At 38.1% G+C, this 22,898-nt stretch overlaps 1 protein-coding gene across 11 annotated transcripts in view; it reads left to right on the top strand.

Moving 5' to 3' along the window:
- LOC111925700 (uncharacterized) overlaps positions 1 to 22,898 on the top strand; it is a 57,347-nt gene that overhangs the window by 20,412 nt on the left and 14,037 nt on the right. For all 11 annotated transcript variants that reach the window (XR_015283036.1, XR_015283044.1, XR_015283039.1 and 8 more), the window contains one exon: positions 16,678 to 16,764. Coding sequence is in view for 3 of the 11 variants with exons in the window: in XM_086876605.1 (XP_086732731.1) it covers positions 16,678 to 16,764 (87 nt within the window). In the remaining 8 variants the exon portion in view is untranslated. Of the gene's footprint in view, positions 1 to 16,677; positions 16,765 to 22,898 lie in introns of those variants that run through there.

Here is a 22,898-nt window from a genome sequence, read left to right as displayed (position 1 = left end):
CAAACCCTTCAAAATAGAACACTCTTCCACTAACTCTCCTTTTATATGGAAAATAGTTTCTTCTGCATCTCCTCCTTGACTGTTTGATTGCTGGTCTGGTATTGCAATAGCACCATCCTAAAGGCTGTGATATGAAACACAACGCAGACAATACTTGAAAGGAATGGGATCTTCAACAGGAGCTTCCTGGGAGCTGAGGATGTTTGGATATCAGCTGGCTAGTTTTAAAAAATGCTGCCCTAAATATTTACAAAAAACTGTGGAACATTTCACGCCTCTCTTCTGTCCCTCTTTGTGGTCTTGATGAAAAGCATCACAAGAAGAAGTGCCCTGGTCCTGACTGGTTTCCAAGTCTCATTAAGTACAATGGGTCTGCAAGTGCTTCCGTACATACCGGCTGCACTACATCATCCCTTGCATTCCTGGGGCTGAAAGCTGCAGAAGGCAACCAACGGGGAGAGGATAAAGAGTACACTTTTTCAGACTCTCTTTTCCCAGCTTCTATTCTTTGCTCCAACCAAAGGAATGAAATCGCAAAGCCATTACCTCATTTCTGAAGAGTTTGGAAGGCAGCTTGCTGCTCTGTTTTGAACTTGGGAGGTTTTTCAGTTGCATGGAAAAGTGGAAATTTTGTAACTGATTTTTGTTTGTTTGTTTGTTTTATAAGAGTCACATTTCACAACAAAATGAACATGAAATGGTAGTGAGTTGGAAGTTGAAATGCGAGAGTTTGCAGGGGCTTGTTTCCCAGAATTTGATTACAGGCATATGTCTCCCCTGAGGCTTGTAAGATTTCAGTAATTAATTTTTTCTAGAATTTAACTTGTGCTCTCTCTCGTTTTTTGCGTTCCCCACCTCTTTTTTTTCGAATACCACCTGATTTCAGTAAGGACAATATCATTTGGATTTTGTGAGGCTTTCTCATAAATTGTCTGCTTTGTTTTCTTCAGATGGCTCAGTACAAAATATACTATCAATGCTGTTCATATGGAGGCGCATTAATTGCTCAAGTGAAATAATGAAGTTTCCCACACACATAATTACAAATAGAATACTTTGTTTGCACATTATCACATTAATTTAGTCTTTGTAATGAAAAAATTTCCTTGAATGGGGAACCTCAGAATATCAGGTAAATGTCGGTACACGTCATTAAATCATAATTAAATCAACAGACATTCATCAGAACTGGTGCTTGGAGATGGTCTAGGCTTTGTATCCATTTTATACAGGACATTCCATTTGTGGCTATCCAGGCTGAGCGATCATATGTGGTCTGCCAGTTGGTACCACAGCAAAGCAAATCATCTTGCAATGCAAGCCAATAGGAAAAATTTCTTCATGAATTTTAGAAGCTCCTGTGCCTTTGTACACGTGTAGTTCTGGGTGCTGCTGACCTGGCCCAACATCAGACCTTTATCCTTAATTTTGATGCTTTGTTAGCATGTTGCCTGGGCTCATCCATCTTTACAACCTCTTGCCCAAGGAATGTATGGCTCCCATAGCTCAATGTTTGTGATTTTATTTGGAACATGGCTCCCTGTTCTAGTCCATCCCTCTCTCTCTATTCACTGAAAGATGCAATGTTGTGATCCTTGGCCCTCAGCAGATAATTGTGTCTTTATGATTAGATATCAAAAGTATTTACAGAGCCTACTGATATCTCCTGATGTGCTGTTACATTGCATCTGCCCTTTTTCACTTTTTATACCAGCTAATTAAATTTTTTCTCTATTGCATCTATATTGTGCAATAAATTAAATGTTGTGTAACATGTACTTAATGCTTTGCTTCCTGATAGCAATATGGTATACTTTGCCAAGCACTATCTAATTGCATGTGTGAAATCCAGAATTATGTACCTTTTTAAAAAGGATGAGAGTCTGCTGGGGTAGAAGGCCTTATACAAAGTCTGTGTATCAGTCTTCAAATCAACTTATTGGTAGGATTTTAACATTGTAGAAGTCTTAAGCTGAGTCACTGAAATGAAATACTTTAACACTTCTACCTATCCAGAGGTACAATAATAAATTGTACTGAAGACATTGATATCTGAATGTTTTTCATAGATGAAGAGATGTATTATAGGAATGTAGAAGAGGAAATCACATTCTATCAAAATAGTGTACTGATTACAAATGTCAGATGGATAGAGGAGACAGAAAAATATTTGTGAAAATATTTTTAATGGAAAATCAGTGACAGAAAGAACATCTAAAACATCAGAAATCTGAACTAATACCTACTTGTCCTTCAGTTTTTACAAAAATTCACTTTCCATGGTGTAAATTGTTGTAAAGCTCATGAGCTGCCATTACAAAGAAATGTTCCTTTAGCTTTGGTAGCAAATCCAGGGACATGTTTTCTTCAATGACTGACATTATCCACCCCTAAAAAGTGAATACAAAGAGAGTATAATTCTTGCTGTCTGCAATAAAAATAGCACCATCTCTTTGTGAGTTATATCAAACCTTTAGTATAACTTTCTTCTCACAGAGGCCTTAATCCATCAAGGAAATTCAAAATATGATGAATTCAGGAGTAGGAAGTAATCTAATATTAATGAAATTGCTCCCGTATTTTTAAAAGTTCAGAGATGGGCTAAAGCGGTGCTGGAACCAAAAAACCTTAATTCAGGGACCTATGGTACGAAGTGTAAAACCAAACTATAGTATCTCTTGTAAAAATTGAGTGTGTTTAAAACTAGCAAAATTGATTCTTAACATATGCATTTGAGCTGAGTTTACATATAGCATGCAGTGTTGACTCCTTGAAGATGAATAGCATTTAAATAGACTGCTTCTTAGATCATGGTGTTGAGCTGACCTCCCTTAATGCTTACTGCAAAAGTATCTTATACAAGAGGATAACACAATTCTAAATGGCAAATTCATATAAATGGTGCACACCAACACATAGGCCATTAATAACATATGAACCTCCCAGTACTTTATCTTCACTATTTTGGAAAAGGACCTTATAAAAAATGCCAAGAAATACACATATTCTTTTTTCAATACACTTCTCAACTTTTCTCACATCTGGTGGTAAACTCTTGCTACTCCAGCTGTGAAAGCATAGGAAGAATCTGCATATAAAGGGAGATATTAACAGTACATAGCTGTAAATGGTGTAGATTGTTGTATTTCTGATTCCTAGAACAAGTGCACTAGGTTTTGCTAACACTGGGAAAGGTGTCCTGGGATACAACAGTGCAGAAGCACAAGTGCCAGTCTTGTGGTTGTAACCCAATGTTGTGTAATTTTTAGCTGTCATTACTGAATATAACTTCCCACAGCATATCTTCCTCTGAATCATTACTGACCTTCAAGACTGTCGATGCACCCTTCCTGCCACAAAAGCCCTTTTGTCTCAGTGTGTTTTTGGGTGTGTGTGAGTGGGGTGTGTGTGCGTGTGTGTGTGTGTGTGTGTGTGTGTGTGTGTGTGTCCATTCTGCCCATTTCCTCCACATGGTGAAAAACAACTGCTTGAGTTTTTCTTGTTTTTCGTTTGAGAATCACAATTTGATCAAAAGAGATTAAATAAATCAGCAAATGATAATACAAAGCCATTAATACAACTTTTCTGCTCAAGTGGTTTGGCATCCTTTATCTTCTGGCTTAAACTTAAACAATTACAGGCTTCCAAACTAATTACAGTACAGAACATTATAGGATTTATGAAATTTGGCAGCTATCACTTAAAAAAGGGGAAGGAAAAGAATGAAGTTCATCACTATCCATTATGGAAATCTCCAGAAAGTTCCTCAGAACAGAAATAATAGGGTACTGGTACAGCCTTTCAGAAGCTCTTAGCATCTTGACTTTTAATTTGTATATTTTTGTTCATTTTTGATGCTTCATAAGCAAGCATATGGAAAATACTGTGCAGATCTCATGCCAGCAAAATGTCTTCCATACTATTTAATTTACAGCACCAATGCCTTAATTATATTAACTAATACACAGCCTGTAAATAGGGTGACAGTTGTCTCATGAAAACCCTGCTGTAGATTCCATCCTTTGCCAGAAAGAGCTCTAGTTCTTGCTGAAACAGGTCATGATAGGGAAAAACAGGGGGATGATTAATGGGGGGGATTGGAAGAAGTGAAGGTGGCACCAGTGATGTGGGATGGAGTGCAGCTTCAGCAAATTCGCTGACAACCGTGCTCTGTGAGGCAGCTGACACTTTGGAGGGAGGGGATGCCATCCACAGGGACTCTGACATACTTGAGGTGGGTCTGTGTGAACCTCATGAAGTTCAACAATATGAAATGCCAGATCCTGCACTTGAGTTGTGTCAGTCCCAGACACACCTGCATGTTGTGTGGAGAAGTGACTGAGTGCCACGCTGTGGAGATGTACTTTGGGGTGATGCTTGAAGAAAAACTCAACATGGACCTGCAGTGTGCACTCATAGCCCAGAAAGCCACTGATATCCTGGGCTGAATCAAAAGTAGTGTGGCCAGCAGGGTTAGGGAGGTGATTCTCCCACTCTGCTTTTGTGAGATCCACATGGAGTACTGTGCACAGTTTTGGTGCTGCAAATATAAGAAGGACATGGAATGGTTGGAGCAAGTCCAGAGAAGGCCTTGAAGTTGACAAGAGGACTGGAGCACCTCCCCTATGAAGAGATGCTGAACAAGCTGGGGCTGTTCAGACTGGAGAAGAGAAGGTTGTGTGGAGACCTCATGGCAACCTTCCAGTATCTGAAGGGGCCTACAGGGAAGCTGGAGATGGACTCTGCATCAGGAGCTGTCGTGATAGGACAAGGAGGAATGGGTACAAACTGAAAGAGAGGAAATTTGGTTTACCTGTAGGTAACCTATTGGTTTACCTTTAGGTTACCTATCAGGAAGAAATTCTTGACTGTGAGGGTGGTGAGACACTGAACCCCAGGGAGGTTGGTGATGCCCCAACACTGGCATTGTTCAAAGCAAGGTAAGGCCTAGACCAATATGGTCTAGTGGGAGGTATTCCTTCCAGGGCACTGGAAGATGAGACTAGGTGATCATTAATGTCTATGCCAACCCTTTAACATCCCATGTTTCTATGATTCAAGGCTGAGCTTTAAGCAGCTTTTATTATTCCAGTTAGGGCTATATGCTGTGTAGGCACTGTGTACTGCTGAGTGTACACTGGTTGTGCCAGAAGTGAGAAGTGGGAGTCAACAGGATGACAGCTAATTCAGGGAAAACATGGGCTGGCATGACCCAGGCAGACCACAGACTCTCCATTGCTATCAGTCTCTATTGAAGCAAAAATTGCCTAGCACTGTTTGAAGCTATCTGGTCATCCATTCTGTTTTTTCTTAATCACCAAACTCCTCGGCGTTAGTCTCACTTTTTTTCACCCTATGATTAATTAACTGATCATCTTCTCTAAAGATTTATTCCCTTTTCTGAAAAAAAAATTAAAAATAAACTGAAGGCTTTTTTTAATGGAACCTTATGATTTGAACAATCAATGTCCACAAATGCTATAAGAATACTGTAGGCAAAGCAACAATTTTAGAATTGACTCTTTTTTTTCCTACATCCATCTCATTCCTCCATGGATATAGTCCAAAACTAAAAGCTAAAATCCAGGCTGAGGTGAATGAAAAAATCAACCATGCTTTTGAAAACACAGCTGCAACCTGGTGATCAGCACTGAAACTCATTCAACACAGACACTCCAGTACTTTCCCTCGGGGCTAAATGCCTTGAATTCTTGCTGTGATGTACATACACATGCAGACACACGTGTGTAACATGTATTAATGCACACATGTGCATTAATGCACACATCCCTACAGACACACATGCTTACAGACATACATAAATGTTCTCTTTGCTAAGTGTTGCTAAAGAGCCATTATTAAGTAATGTGATTCATGTACTGGGTAGCATAATCTTAGTTTGTCTAGATCTAACCTGATTAATTAAGGTTAGCTCAAGTGAAGACAGATTTGCCTGTATTTCAGCATGGCACACACTCCAGCATGTGCCATAGGAAAGCACAGACCTTTGGTGGGAATTTATGTTGTCAGTTTGGAGTGAAGTGTGCTTCACCATGTATAGAATACTACTACATTTGCAAACTAAACTGAAGGCAATATGAATAAAATTCATATACATGTGACTTTGTATCCACACTGCTGCTCTATATATTCTGATATTGTCCATGAGGGTATTATGAGGCTCAGTGGATCTAAAGTCTTATAAAATGCCATGTATTTGTTCAAAGATATTTGCCAGTTATTTGTTCGAAGGACAGTAGTGAGTTCTTTTACTGCTGAGTTTTACATTAAATAATACAGACCCACCAAAAATGTAGGGAATGTCTTCATACACTGACTAGTCCATGTTCACGGAAGACTATTCATGAATCTCCTACTCTGCTTTGTCACCAATATTTGTTGTGGTCTGCCTTACACTCTGCATTTCATACTGACCACAGAGCGCTGCTGAGATATAACAGATCAATTCACCAGGTCTGCCTAGACTCAAAACTTCTTCCCAGATGTCCAAGCCAGAGTTGGGTGAAACATCAAATATAAGCATGATATCAGTGTATCTCCTTTCTTTGCCACTCCAGCACAGAGTCCTTCTACTGGCCTATTGGTAGGGAATATGTGAATTGATGGGCCAGGGGATGTGCCAAATAGCTTTTCTGCTCCTGAAAAAAAAAGTATCCTGTCCTTCCTAGTAAATGCTGGATCCAAATTATTCTGTTCTAAATGGTCGAAGTTACAATCTTAACTTGACACATGACAAACACTCTGAAACACAGATTGCTGGAGCCAAAAATAGACATCTGGGAATCTGGAAAAAAAAAAAAAAAAGAGAGAGAACTAGACATGTGCTAGTGGTTTTAAGACAAATGCTAATAAAAGAAACAGAAACGTGATGATTGCTTCTCCAGGAGGATTGCAGAAATCAATCCCAAGCCTCAAAAAAGGTGCAAAATGTTTGGGAAAGAGAATGAAATAGATGATATGTGACATGACAGAATTTTTAGCAAATCTAAAACTTGAAAGAACTGAAACCCTCACAAGGCGATATTCAGCTTTCTCTCAGTTTACACACAGATTTTACCATTCCTTCTTTTGTGCAACAGGAATTGGGTCCTTTTACATGGCTTACTTCAAACTTGATGTCAAGGGTAGGGCATTTTATGACATAGAGGCCTGTCATGCAAGAGAACATGGGTGATGGCCAAATGTGTGCCAGCTGGAGAGTCACAATGACTGGGTGTAAGGGTTTACTACTCTCAACCTATTGCCACAGTTATGTGTTTGATCAGCTAGGACAGTACTTTAGGAGATCTCTGTGCTTGCAAATAAAGCATGTGCAGCACAGGAGTTCCCTCCATTGTTTCCTGAAGATTGATGTGGACAAGTGCATGAAGTTACTTTTGTTTCTCAGTCATGTTTTGATGTATCCTGTGTGATGTAAATTAGCATTAGTTAGCATACAGAGCTGAAATGAAAGACATATCCCCCCATCCCCCCAATAAAACTTCCTATCTATAATATCTTCATGCAGGAGAGACAACAACCAAAATTTTCAAGGCAAGGGAGTAAGATTAACCTTCTTAAAACATACACAGGCCCATTAATAGGAAGTGCTGGTGAATACACCCAGTTTCTATTACCATCACAGAAAGTAAAGCTGAGGATTGGCTTTATTTAAAAAATATATCAGCTATCATTTCAGGTTGCCTAGTCAGACACAGCTTGTGGCTGCAGGTTTCATGGCTCTTAATAAGCTGTTGCAGGAAAAAGGCCAAAAGAACAGGAAGCAAATAAAGCTGCAGAAGAAAAGGGAGAGGGATATGAAGGGATTGGACAAGAGTGAAAAGCATGCAAAAAAAGGGGAAATTGCAGGATGGAGACCATGAATGGAGAAGGGAGAAAGATAAGAGCACAAGCACGGATAATGAAAGAGAAAACTGGTGAAGAATGGATGGGCTGCAAGAAATACAAGAGAAAGAAATGACTGGAGAAAACCCACCCAGGGACTCTTTCCAGTCATGGACAACACAAAGCACTGACCCAAGGGGAAACAATTTTGAATTTGGCTGGGAGACAGTCAGAGCTGTGGGCCTCTGCATGGGATTTTGAGGAAGAGACCTTGCTGATTTTCCTGAAATGTGGGTCGCCATGGATTTTAAATGTGGAAGAGTATATATGAAAAGGCATTTTTTAACCCTGTCAAAAGACAAAAATTGGAAGAGGACTTGAAATGTACCATTCTGTATTAGGTGTCAGATAGCAGACAGACAGAGAACAATTAAGACTGCACAAGGCTCTCCATCAGCAGCGTACAATGGGAATAGGATTTTCTTTTTCCCCGGATGTCAGCCCAGCCACTCAGGCGAGACGAAGAGAATTTCTTCCACTTAAGAAATCCTTTGTTCAGAAAAGAGCTGTTCAGGCCTCTGTTCTCTCCCTAGCCAAATTGTATGTTGTTTTCCTGAGAAGACTTCACTTTCTGAGGGGCATTGGTAACCAAACAGCTTCTGGACAAAGTGCAAAGTGCAGCAAGTCCAGAGTATCCTTGGAGTCTGACAGGAAGGCTAAAGAATGAATGGAAACATTTTCAAATGCGAAAAGGTTGCTATTTATTCTTGCAAAATTTGCCATAGTGAGTTTTTTCCTGTGAACCTTGCAAGTGGGGAACTCATGTTTGTTTTCTGCAGGGTGGATGCTTGGTCCTGTTTGTGTTTTTGTTGAATTGTGGTTACTGTAGTCTCAGTACAAGACAAGTGCATGTAAATCTATATAAAACCTTTCTAGATTCTTGTGGAAGTGTAGATAATTCCGATGAAAACTGCTTAACTTGACCATGAATATCCAGCATCTCTACTAATTTAGTTGCACCTTCCCTTTTCTCCTGGCTTATTTAAAAAACAAAACCCAAAAACCTGTTCAACAAAGGACGAATGAGACATCACAACTTCTAGAATTTATTGAGCCTTTTTTCACTGAGATTAAAATCACTGGATTCAGCAGAAATTGTCTGATTTTTTTTTTTTGTCTTATGCCATGAATACGTATGTGCACATACCTGCAAAAATGCTGGAATGTACATCCACACACAGATGGAAACTTGGAATACAGATTTTATCACCCAACTAATGACAGCTTTATCTATAAAACATTTAAAGACTCATAAAATTATTACCACAAATGTGTGACTTCCCAGCTTGTGTACATTACTTGAAATTTCTTCTTTATAAGGGTAAAATAAATCCTCCATGTAGTTTTGAATGCAGAGGTACTGCAATCAGCTATCTTCTCATTTTACTTTTGTTTCACTCTGGCTATGTGTAGTGTCAGTATTTATGTGTAGTGCCCTGCTGGCTCTCACAGACCAGACTAGGAGTCTCACAATTGGGTTTGATACTAGATCCTACTCAGTGGAAGGAAAGAAGCCTGTGTGTCATCATTTCATGAAACCATGTAACTAAAATGCACATTCAGGTCTTTATATCATAGTATAAGTACAGAAATGCTTGGGAGTCCATTCTGTATCTCCCTTATTGGGTTACTGATTACTAGTTACACACTTTACAAAAATCTACATCTTGAGATCACTTGGAAATTTCACCTCGTGCATACAGTGACTATTCACTTGTTAATGGGTGTTTCTCACCGGGATCTCATTACAGCTGTGCCCCATTTTCTGCCCTCCTCTCCAGTTCATTTTCAAGTGTAGTGTTATATGCTGGTTCAAATTTGTGTGCTTTTAAATGGTTTAGTTCGTTGATACCTAAAGAAAACACTTCTCTCTTCATGTGTGACCAGAGGCTGAGATCAGCAGAAGGGGATGAAAACTGTAACTTTCTTCCCTAACTGTCCCATCAGATTGTTGGCTGCCTGGCTGATATGTCACAGAACAAACTTTGGCGCTTTATTTTTGAGGGGAAAAGAAATTATGGGTATTATTGATTGATAAGAGGGCTATGAATGCTTGGTGGGTAGAAGCTAGTTTTTTGATATTATCTCTGATTTAGTGCTTAATTTTTGAGTATGTATTCAAGCATCACATGACTGCATTCATAAATACATCAAGAGGATTCTAAAAAAAATTAGCAATTAAGCAATTACAACAGAACAGAACTTGTGTCTGCAAATGCTTTTTGCTGCACATATTTGACATTCTTTTGCTGGCACCCTGTGCTTTGTAGTCTGGATGTCTTTACACATTCTGAATCTACCCCTTTCTAATCCTTACTTATTTTCATCAGTTTATTACAAATAAAGTTGTGTATTGCAACAGGAAAAAACCTTCACATCCTGCATTGCCTTATTTTTTTCATAACCAGGCTACTTTTCCCATCGCACTTTATTAGAAAAAACTGAAACACACATAGGGCAGGATCAAAAGTCCAGGTTTTAGCAGAACACATATTACCATAATATTTCATCTACAATTAGGAATTAATGCTAGATTAAAAACAACCCAAAATAACACAACTGAAAAAGGAGAAGAAAAGCCAGTAAAGAATATCATGTGTTTTGTATTCTCTCAGTTATCTGCTACCACATTTGTACTGCATATTTACTAACGCCAGAGCCACACTACCCAGTGCTTCTCATTTTAAAACAATCATTTATGGGTGTTAAAGTATGCCTGTGAAAGCAGAAGTGTACTATGTCAATCAAAGCTAATCACTGGTACAGGCAAAGTGCTTTTGTTGGCCTCCATGCTCTAAGCCGCGCTTCCACATCTGTGTTTGAAGAGATTAGAGAGGTGCTTCATACAAGAACTGTATTAGTTAAAGCTGATCGACAGTATTTGGAATAAATCATGAAAAAGTTGAGTGCCAGAAAGAAAAGGCATGGTGAATGAATTTGAAATGGACCAGGACTAAATCTGACTCCTTCCCATCCTACCCACCCTTCCCACCCTTCGTCCCCCAGAGGTACATGTATAAACACCTACACACTCGTTCTTCTGAGGGCAATAGTAGTTATCCCCCTTCAGCCACTTTGCAACTAATGTGCAGCTGCACAGCCAAATTTACCCGAGCTTGTTTTTACTGAGGTACATACTGTTTATTGGACAAGGCATTGGTATCATATTTAATGTGTTTATAACAGTCAGAACTGGCAAGGGATGGGGAAATGGGTGTTAAAGGAGAAGAAGAGCTCTTGCAAAGTGCTGTGGCTTGGAGTTCTGCAGCTCCCCCCACCTCCATTTCCAGCAGCACTCTTGCCTCATGAATGCCATACACTTTCAAATAAATTATGAGTGACAAGTATTTGAACCAATAAAGAGGGCACCATATTTTATATGCAGTAAATTTAATTCCAGATTGTGTTTCACCTCAGCAGTGTGACATGTTTATTGCTGCTGAAAGATGAAAGCACCAGGAGTTAGAGACAAGCGTCAGCAGTTCTACTGGGCACCCGCAAAATGAAGATTTGACAGACTGGTGGCTGAGCCCGTGAAATGAAATGCCAGATCAAATTTTACCCAAAAGGGGTCAGATGTACTGTCATGCCCCCAGACTCTCAATACCAACTGAATAAATGACTCTGGTTCAACAAGCTGCTGAGGAAGGTGGTGTGCAATCCATAATTCACTGCTAGAGGGCTATGATGCCTTTCAGAACACACCGATGATTGGTAGTGCCAGAGCTGGCTTTGAGGATATAATGCAATGAAGTTACTCTGTTGGTGCTGAGACGTTTTGAAAAGTACTATTAACCAACCTCCAAAATTTGTTGTTTGATCTGTCTTTGCCCTACAGTTGGCCCTGCAAACTCTTGCACTAATAGTGAAAATCAAGGAATAAGCCTCTACATTTGCTTAATAAGATATGCCTGCATTTGGGACATTTCTTTCTATTGGGGTGGCCCAAATCCAAGGAAAAATCTTCTGACAATCAGCTATAAAATGATGTTTCTGTTTCATCCCTTTGGAAGCTGAAAATAATAGGGAAGAATCATATTTGGTCATTTCTAGCCAAGCTTTGCCACCTTTCATCATGTGCAGCAGCACTTATGTGAGTTATCCCACTGAGACCTCATAGAAACTATTTGTTTGAGGGTTACTTAACATAAGTAAAGCTGGCAGAATTGGATCTGATATTTGCATACAACAAATTATATTAAGGGCAACTTGTATGCAGATTTAATTGCACAATGCGGGAAAAACATTTAGAGAATCTTTTGGTTTTATTGAGACATGCTCACTACAGACATACCGGTCAGCAAAAGTCTCCACTGACTCTTTAAAAAGTTTCAGTTCAAATACCATTCACTGCCAATGGCCACAAACACTAAAACATCTCTATCAGTGACGCCACCAGCAGCAGTGCTTCCAGGATTCAGATAACAGCAGAGTGTCAAATCTGCGGGTCAGTAAGCAAAACTTGCTGCTTCTTAAATCCACCCTGTATCTGCTGGTAAGACAAGACATATTTCAAGCTGCTGCTGCTGCTTAGAAGTAGTTATAATGTTTTTTCTTCCCATAACAGAAGATGGCTGTTCCAGATGTTTACCTCATTCCTGGTTATAAATCCCCTAGTTTCCAGACTGAAGCTAGTCATGGGCAGTATATACCTATTTGTTCTTGTGCCAATCTTTTCAAAATAGCTTTAAACCTTTGTAAATAGCTTTTCACTCTCTGAGATATTTTCCAGCCTGATGTGTATATAACCAGTCATCTGGGCTTTGTTTTGCTAAGTTTACTGAGATCTTAGGTTTTCTTCTAATATGACAGATCCTGAGGTCCCTGACTATCATAGTATTTTCCTGTCACTACTCCAAATATACCAGCAATTGTATACACACTGAAATTGGAGTCAAAATGAACAGAGGTGAGTAGATATTTGAAAAATATACCAGGTAAGGATATAAAAATATATAAAGGCTTGAGCCTCTATCAGAAAGATATCAGAAGCAATCTTCATCATCCTAATTTTGCACCTGCCCTTCTCATGACAATCTCGTGCAGTACCTCATACACCATGCATGGGTGCTGCCAGCATTTGGAAGGGCAACATTTCTGACATGAGGAACATCTTTTTAGTTTCCAACTGGGTGAACTCCTAGATGTTATTTGATATTTCTGATACTTGTTTAAAGTAACTGACTGCCTTTTCTGTAGAAGTTCCAGGGTGAAGTGGGGTGCTCATTCCAAGTATTCCCAGCTGCCATCTCCTGTTGCTCCTGTGTGCCCATACAAAAGCCTCTGGAGAAGATATTGATAGCATTTTAGTTGGCCCAGACACTTAACATAAGTGGAAATGATTAGGCCTAGAGGACCCCATGGGGCTCCAGGGTACACATACTTAGCTGAGCCTCAGCAGAATGTTGGCAGCCTTAAGGAGACAAGTGCCAAGTGAGGAACTTGGCACAAGTGCTGCTAAGTCTGATCACCCTCCAAGTCCATTTCTCAAACCAATCAAAGCCAAGAGTTTAAATGACACATTTGAAAAGAAAGAAGCAGGTGTGATTTCCCCATCACTCCAATGAGGTCCCTTGCTACTTTTCTGCATTTAGGTCTGTCTGTCTTCAAGTCCCGTGGTGCTTGCTCAAGTCTGCCTTCATCATCAGGTTGCCTGATCTCCTCATGCCTGTTCTAACTGGCAGGGATGTGCAAATCTCAACAGGGGTCCTGCAGAATGAGGCTCACATCGTCTCAAGAAGCTGGAGTCCCCAAATAGATAGCACAGAGCTGAAGACAGGGTTAAGGCAGGAAAGTAATATTTGCATAAACACGGTGATGTGCTATAAGGAACATCAGGCAAAGCAGCCTCCATTTGAGGAGGGCATTTTCTTGCATTTCTTGAAGATCAGTTTAACTTCTGTCAGTCCTTTTAAATGATCCAAGGGTTTGACTCTTTGTTATCATTTTAAATAAACAATATGGGTTTTATTAGTTTATAGTTTGTTAAACCAAATTTTATTTTAATCCAGCTGTAATAAAGTTAATGAACTACAATAATTGCTACAATAAAATCCCATGCAGTGCATTGCACGTAGAGTACAAACACCACTAGCCCTTGGGCAGTGCTAACAATGTGCAGATATTCCAAAAAACACTTCAGCATCTTTCCTCCAAGAAAATAAAACAAAAACACCAAACCAAACCAAACCAAAAAAAAAAATCAAATTTATTAAAAAATTTAACAGATGACATTATATCAGGACCTTGTGTTAATCAAGGTACAAACTTTGTGACAATGGCTTAGCAAGTCCTGATCTGGGCAAGTGCCAGGCCTATGAAACATTCATTTAGAGCCCTGGTATGCTTCTTGTATATCAATATATATATACATATACACACACAAATATCTATCTATCTATCTATCTATCTATCTATCTATGCACTTAGCTGCATTGGCTAGTGACATTGCTCATGCTCTCTCTTTTCTATGGGAACTGTCACACAAGGGAGCAAGCATATATTTACACTGGACTAGTGTTTTCTTCAACTTTTATGATTTTATTGTTTTCAATATGTAGGTATTGTAGAAGCAATACTTCATTGAATGTCACCCAAAATCTCTTAAATTAAAAGCCTGAGAAAAAAAGCCAAATATTGATCCAACTCCTTATGCAACATTGTATTAGAGGATTTGTATTTATTTATTTATTTTTTAGGGCATCATAGAATCTGTTCTCCAGAAAATCTAAAGGTTTTACTCTGAAGCTCCTTCTGTAGCACAATTTCCAATGAGAACAACAAGAATAGGCATAAAAAGTACATTAATACAGACAAGCTCTGTATTTTGCTTTGGCATCAATAGCACAAATTTATCTATCTATCTATCTATCTATCTATCTATCTATCTATCTATCTATTATCTATCTATCTATCTATCTATCTATCTATCTATCTATCTCTATTTATTTTTGTATAGAATCAAAGCAGATATTATTACTTGTAAAAGAAGTTTTACTTTATTTTTTTTTTCATAAAAAGAGGATCTAGCAAAGAGAACTCACATGCACAGGGTTTTTAAAAATTTTTGTTTATGAGCAGTTGTTTCTACCTAATTAGATTCTTTATCTATATTTGGTTTTTATTCATCTTTTTGGGAAATGGCTGTAAGATGACAGAGCATAGGTTTAGGTTAGATACTAGAAGAAATTATCTACTGTGAGGACAGTGAGGCACTGGAACATTTACCCAGGAGTATTATGGACTCCCCATCCTTGAGGCTGTTCAAGGCCAGACTTGATGGGGCCCTGAGCACCCTGGTCTAGTGTAAGGTGCCCTGTCCATGGCAGGGACAATGGAACTAGATGATCTTTAAGGACCATTCCAGGCCTAACCATTCAGTGATTCTATGGTGGTTCTATGAGCTGTTTGGATTTTAAAAAATATTGGAAAATATTAACAGACTTTCCAATATTAATCTGTAGATATTAAAAGATTAATATTGGAAAACATTAATCCTGAGATGTACCCAGAATACAGAAGTCCTTTTATCTGATGTAGATCAAGTTCGAACCCTTTTTTTTTGTCTTACAATACCTTTCCAACTTATTTCTATTCACAATGTAAGAAAAAATATACTGAAAATAAATTAATTTTTTTCTTCTAATTATTTTGAGCCATTCCTTAAGTTAATTAAGGCTCCTGAAGTCCTCTAGATGAACATCTTACTAGTTTATGCAAATAAAACCTTCCTTTGAACTCCTTTTACATAAATAAGAAACCTATGAAATTTAGCTTTTACTCATTCTGTATTTCAAGCACCTCTAAAAGATAGAAATACATTTTTATAGATATGACTGAATTTTGTTTGTGACCTGTGCGGGTAATAGATCATAATTTCTTAACAACTCATGGCTAATAAATAAAACATACATAAGTCCTTAATTGTAAGCCTGTTCATAGATCAAATATCAACAAGGCTGTCTAGATATCTTAGACTACGTTATCATTTGCAGAATTGGACTCTAACATTTGTTATAGTCTAGATCAGTTCACTCCAGGGATTAATAGAGCATCTTACTCTACCAGACCCTCAACTAAGAATAAGCTGAAATAGGTTCAGCCCCACATGATCTTGATGAATAGTTCAGACTGTATAAAGTTTATGTTATTTTAATTTACATCAGCCTTTGGGGTGGGAAAGGTATTGAAGTAGAGCATGAAGAAAATGGATTCAGTGTCTCCTCAGACAGACTTTCTTTGTCAATTTGGGTAAGTTTCTCGATTTTTCAGTGCCTCAGTTCTCCCTCCATAAACGGAGGAATTAATGTTAGCTCTTTTATCTGCCTCGTCTATTCATACAGAAGACCCCTTGGAGCAAGGATTGCCTCTTGCTATATGTATTGCATTATTGAAGTGACATTGCATCCCTTCCCTTCATTTCTCTTTATGTTCATCTCAGTTAGCCTTTAAGGTTCTAAAAGTATGCACTATTTTATTAATTTTTGTAAAGTGGTTAGTCCAATATAAATGAGAAATGATAAAAAATAAAAGCAAGTAATAAATCATATTTAGCAATGAAAATACTTTATGACTGCAATTGATGGTAACTTCAACATTTCCCCAGTCCCCTTCTGTAAAATTATCTCAATTTAAGCTCTTATGACAAACATTCATTTCTTATTCTAAGCTCTATTTTAGATAATATTTGCTCAATAACTTCAGCCAATAAAAGTACTTTGATCAGAGCACTTTTTTTTAAAACCATTTAAACTGTACTTATTCTTTTTGCAGGCCAGATCCTCATCTGGAGTAAATAGAAATAGTTTCAAAGTCATTCTGTCGAAGTGTGAAGCTCTGAAGAGCAATATTGACCTGCAGGTACCGATTTATGCTACTCAGATTCCCTGTCTTGCTTTACACCATGGAAATGTCTTGGCCCAGGCCCTCTCTGTTATCATAAGAGCAGGGCCCAACACAGTCTTCCCTCCAGTTTCAAAAGGATTTACCTTCTAAAACACCCTCTCAGCTATTTGTCCTTTTAAAGTTCTATTTTCTTACATTCTGAGAAGTTTCTGTTTAGTTTGAACATTTACTTGGTTAATCAAGCAATAGCCATTTTGAGAGAGAGACCTCTCCCATTATAGTATTGTTTGTCTAGAACCTGATTCTACCTCGACATCTCAATTTTTGCCTAAATCCAGCAGAAAAGGATGCATCAAACTTTTGTGTGTGTTAACCTAGGTGTTAAGGAATGTGCAGGAACAGTGATGGAGAACATATTTATTTTCAAATATCCCTTCTGCGATAACACACAAACAAAATCTTACCTGTCTGCATTACCTCTCAGTGGCTTTACTAGATTAGGAAATATTGGCATGCATTTTCTCTCTATCAGGAGTGCAGTCACACCCTTTGAATTGTGTAAGTGGCACAGAGGAGGGTTCTGATCCCATGCTCTGTAGCTGGACTTGTTTATGAGGAGTCCTTCTGCCCAGGAAGACCCATCAACCCTGCCTGTGCCCAGGGTTCTGGGGATTGAGACAGAGATATTTGTGTTAGTGTACTGAAAATTTTTTGATTTCCAAATCTTACAAATAATTAAGGAGGAAAAGTAGCTGTAGAAAATGGTAAGTGGCCACACAGAACACAACTGGGAAGAATATTCCCGAGTGTTTTGTGAAGCAACTTTAAAAGGGAAAGAATCATTATTCCTGACCTATCTTTGAATTTAAATTGCACACTTAAGCAAACTTTGAACTGTACCACACAATAAGCATAACAAGTAAACCTATGCTTTTAATAGTTAATCATATGATGCATGACAAGTGTCATTCTGAATTCTGTGTGAACTGATTCACAAAAATCATTCAATAAATTAATGTAGTTTTGCAATATTATCAGCAAAATAGGCAAGCAGCCAAATGTCTAATGACAAATTGAAGGGTTTTGAGATGTGTCTGTCTCTATGCAATATTGAAATTGTTTTCAAAACAGAAGCACCCTGGAAAAAATTGAGCAACACCACGTGAACCATAGCACTATTATGAAAATCCAATAAATAAATAATGTGACTTATATGCAAATAAGTTTATCCATCCTTCAACTTTGCCATCAAAAATTTTTTTAGTGGCCCACTTTGACTCCCAGTGAAATAAATGGCAACATTTTCCTTGGCTCTTAGAGAAATGGATTTTCTTCTGTACCCAGCATTTATTCAGATCTGGTGCACTCTTTACACAATATAAATACCGCATTTGGAAAGCCTAAAAAGGAGCCACTCTGCGGAGAGGGTAGCAATCTGTCAAAGCAGTGGTTATTGTCTGGAGCATTACCTGTCTTGCAGGTGCTATTCCCCATCATTTATCTTCCAGCCTCGATCTGATGGATTGGGGATTATTGCTCTTTTGGCAATCAGATCCTGAACATGTCTCCTATTTAACTCTGGGCTGTAAAAAAGGGAAAATTAAAAACCATTATGAGACCTCCATATAATTAATCTTCAGATGGCTTGAAGCTCAAGCATGTAATGTCCTCGGTATACTGTCTACTATAACAAGTAACAGGAGGGAAAAAAAGACGACATATCAATACACTTTATCCAAGGAAAGAAATTCCAGTCGTAGCATTAAATATAAATACAATAGTGTGTTGGCATAATGTAGTAAGGTTCCTGTACTATTAAAGGCTTTGTTCTAAAGCATATCTGTGTACACAATGAGATGATGAACACAGTGCATCACATAGCTAAATTTAATATATGCAGGGGTATGATGTTTGCAATGCATGCATTTCAGCAGGTCCCATTAGTGCGCCTTTCCCCTCCAGTGAAAACAGAATGAACCACAGCCCCTTCTGGTTTGCATAAAGCAAACAAAATTAGATTTGCTTTGCTGAATTGAAACCCGCTTGGGATTGTGAGCCTCTCTCGGGGACAAATTACTTCAAACAATCCCTTTGTACCATAACAAAATCAAAAAATTCAGGCCAATCAACATGGCTCAAAACCCTTAACACAAGAATTAATAATACAACCTAGTCTATTTTTATTGCTTCTGAGCTACAGATCCTTGTTTTAATATAATTACACTTATTTGTGGTCCACATGTTAAATAAGCTTGCATATGTTAACTAATGTGACATAAAACAACTTTTGTAATTTCACTATCGCTACCAGTTTTGTTCCCCCTAGAGTAACATCCCTAACATAGGACAAGCTAAACTTTAATTGCATTAAATTAAATATATATTTTTTTGGCCTGTATAGATATAATAATAGACATTTCTGAAGTTAAGTAGGTAAAAAACATTTCATTTACATTACACTTTAAGTCACATTTCCTGATGAGTTTCCAGACCTAACCCTTCCTTCAAAGATATGACTTGTTTTCTGTAGCAGAGAAAGCTCGTTTAAGGTGGCACAGGGTTTTTATCACTTATTAACATAATACCTTTACTCTCAGTGGTGTTATGCAGGTCATGAGCACAATAACTTGCATGCCACATTTCACTCCAAACTAAACTGATTTTTACAATGTTTCCCAACCTTTTTTTTTCCTTTTTTTTTTAAGACTACAATGTTTTGAGCATTGTGCCTACTTAAGCTGAAAAACACTGTAAAGGAAGGCAGAGAGTTTATTTGCTTTCTTCATCAGACACACCCAAAACGAACCATGGGGAAGTATGTTTGTCATTTCTATTTTCATCAATATTTTATACATTGCTCCAGACAGTGTTATTTCTTAGCATTTTTCAAACTCCAACCTTGGTGTTGCACAGTATTATTTTAAATACAACAAAATAATGGCAAACATAACCAGTTCTGATTTTCCATCCTAACGTAATACAAGATTATGGACAAAAAAGCAGGAGGTCACTTTTATTACTTTCTAATAAGACTTTACCTTATATGAGGCTATAAGCAATATATCAAGATGTCACTTTGTGCCTCCTAATATGACATAGTGGTGATGGAAGGAACCAAGGAGTTAGCAGAATTTTCTGAAGTATTCTCCCCAGAAGCATGTTTCTGCAATGCACAGTCTCAAGCACTTGGGAAGGAAAACGCTGACACAGGGCAGAATTATACCCTGACTCATAGTCCATGTAACCCAGCTGATGGATGCATAACGTATCAACCAAGACAGTTCTGCTCCTGGAATATATATTTTCTTCACAGAAACAAAACAAACCTTTTCCCAATTTAACCTGAAAAATTAAATCTGGAGATACACAGAAGAAATAAAAGGTTCAGGAAAGTAAAAAGTACATTTTTGTTATAGCCACAGGAATGTCAAAATTATATTTGCATTTAAAAATGGTGTCAAAAAATTAAGAAATGAAACAAGACAGAGCACCTTAACTGTGTTCCATAGTGTGACTGTGCATGCAGATATGACTATCAGATAATACACTTCTAATCTCAGTAAAACTGACAATGATTCCTAAAGATAGCTTTGTATATTCTGTTTTTTCTCTCTCTTGTTGCCGGAAGATGGACGTAGCTGGACTGCATGCACCTAATTAAGACTTTTTTGCTACTCCACATTCCTTAGGACTATAATCAACTCATTAACACCTATTTTCCTCAAGCTTTTAATAGTTACTTTATTTTCAGCTCATATCCTGCCTTATCTTGCTGCAGATAGACATGAAGTTTTAGAATTATATCTAAATATCATTTTATGTTGGAAGGAACATGTGTCCAGAGGAAAATCAGATGTTTGTATGCCCAGCATTAGGGGAGTCAACATGAAGTACCATTAACTAGACAGAAATAATATCTGCTGGGACAGGAAAAGGAAGAGTAGAGATTGATCAAGCTCCACATTTTAGACAGATTTTGGTACTTAAAGCAGACAAAGAAAACAGGCTTGCCTTATGCATTCCTTATTTTAAAGGGGTTAGTCCCAGCACAACCAATTTAATTTTCAGACACTGTTAGGTTTGTTAGCCTAAACCACCAATCCACAGGAGATTCAGAGCTTCTGCAAAATGAAATTCTACCCAGTTTACCAAGATGAGTGTGTCAAAAAAAGCAGAGGCCAGGAGATGGCAACTCCAGCAAGAGCAGCAGGCATGAATGGAGTCACTGTGGAAGGGGAGCAATTGATGAGAGGGGCACAAAGGAGAAGCAGGCTAACTTTATTCCCTGCACAACTGCAAAGTGATCACCTGATTCAAAGGCTAATATTCAGCATACAAAACCATTAGATATTTCCTGGAACATTCCTTACCTGCTGCTTTCTCTCTGGCGCTGTCCTGTGCTGGACCAGATCCTGGAACACAGGCAATTCTATGGCATAGTCCGTAAAAGCCTCAGAGTTACGATGTGTTTTTTATTAAAGTACTCTCTGAGTGCAATTGCATGGAGGTGTGAATGAGCAGCAAAGCTGTTTAAACACCAGTAGAAACAATGTCTATGGAAACTTGCTGTGTGGTATAGCAATTTGATATGTTGTCACATGTTAAATGTTCTTATTTGTGCACTACTGTTCTCTTAAACCTCTGTTGCACCTTGCAGCCACTGCATGTCACTATTAAGACAGAGCAATAGAGGAAGATTTCAGAAAGATTTATAAACTTCTAGTGGAGATGGATGCCACCATCAGCCAGATAAAAGCTGCCCCCATACCTATATAGTCATTTATTGTTTAAACCCCAAGCAGCCGAAGTACACAGAAGAGTTCACAGTCCACTCTGTGCTACACAATTTAGATTGTTTAGGCTTTTTCATGCATTTGTTATGTATTTAAGTGTGTGTTAAACCATTAGGTCCCAAGAAAATCATAGTCATTCATGATTCATTGAGTCATTCATATCTGAAAGTTGTGCCCCAGTGCCAGTGTATTTTCTTGGGCTGAGATATGTTCCTCCTACAAAATATATAAAGTATTATCCATGGGCAATTACCCGCTTCTACCCATATTTCAGGGGAAGCACTTTTAGCAATATAAATTATTCATATTATATAAAGCAGCATACAAGTGGTGTACTCTGTCAGAAACTCAGCCTTTTTTGTCATGGGGTTTTTGGTTTTTTTATTTAATCTGACGGCAAAATTCTCTTTAAACCCACGTGATAGCAGTTTGCTTCAATGTTCTTAGGTATACAGATTGCCAACTGGTATAAAGGAAAACACGTATGTCAGTATAGTAGATTAATGTAATTAAAATCTATAGAGCAGATCTGAGAGGAAATTTTGGCCTTATAGGAATATATCACTCTTTCAAAGGAAAGCAAAGATAACTAAATTTCTATAATTAAATCAATTATTGATACTAATATATTTCTTAAACTATAGGATCTGGAAAGGTTTCTTGTCTCCATATTTTGGTGCATCCCCTCCGGCTATGGTCTGGCTCCATGCTCAGACCTAGGTCTGCAACATCTCTTTGCTTCTTCTCCCATTGCACTGGGGAGAAAAGCAGCACCTGATCTAGAGGGGAGGTTGATTCCTGAGACATGGAGAGAGAAATAGGAATCAGGACCCTGCCCCTATCAGTTTGCACCTGCTGCACAAACACAATGACAGGATCAATGTAAGTTGTGGCTTCTCTGCACCATGTTGGGCAAATATAGATTAAAAACATCCCCACTGTGAAGTGCTTATGCTTACACCCTAGACAGTAAACAATATGATGATATTTGATTGCCCTCAGAAGCTGGATTCTATTTTGTCACTTTCTACCAGAATTTACCTTTTCATAGTCATTTTGCTATGAATTGCTTTAAGAAGTGTTCATGGAGCGGTAATGGTGATCCTTAACTGTACTTTTCTAGGGAAGTTAGGCATCACCATGTAAGCACTGTTCTAACAATCATATTAATTCACTGGCTTTATATGAAAACCTTGATACTGATCTTATAAATAGTTCCTGCTAATGCATTTTGGGTGAAATGCTGCCAGGTTTTAGTGATGCAAATTAAGATGACTGTAAAATTGTTACTTAGCGATTTTGTTAAATGTAAATTTGCAGTGTTGGATAGTGTCATTCTGTTTCTTGCCGTATGTT

This window comes from Cyanistes caeruleus, chromosome 2 (genome assembly GCF_971803275.1).
Source record: "Cyanistes caeruleus chromosome 2, bCyaCae1.hap1.1, whole genome shotgun sequence".
Classification (NCBI taxonomy): domain Eukaryota; kingdom Metazoa; phylum Chordata; class Aves; order Passeriformes; family Paridae; genus Cyanistes; species Cyanistes caeruleus.
The sequence above is the reverse complement of the archived record's forward strand: the minus strand, read 5'-3'. Positions and strand labels throughout refer to the sequence as shown.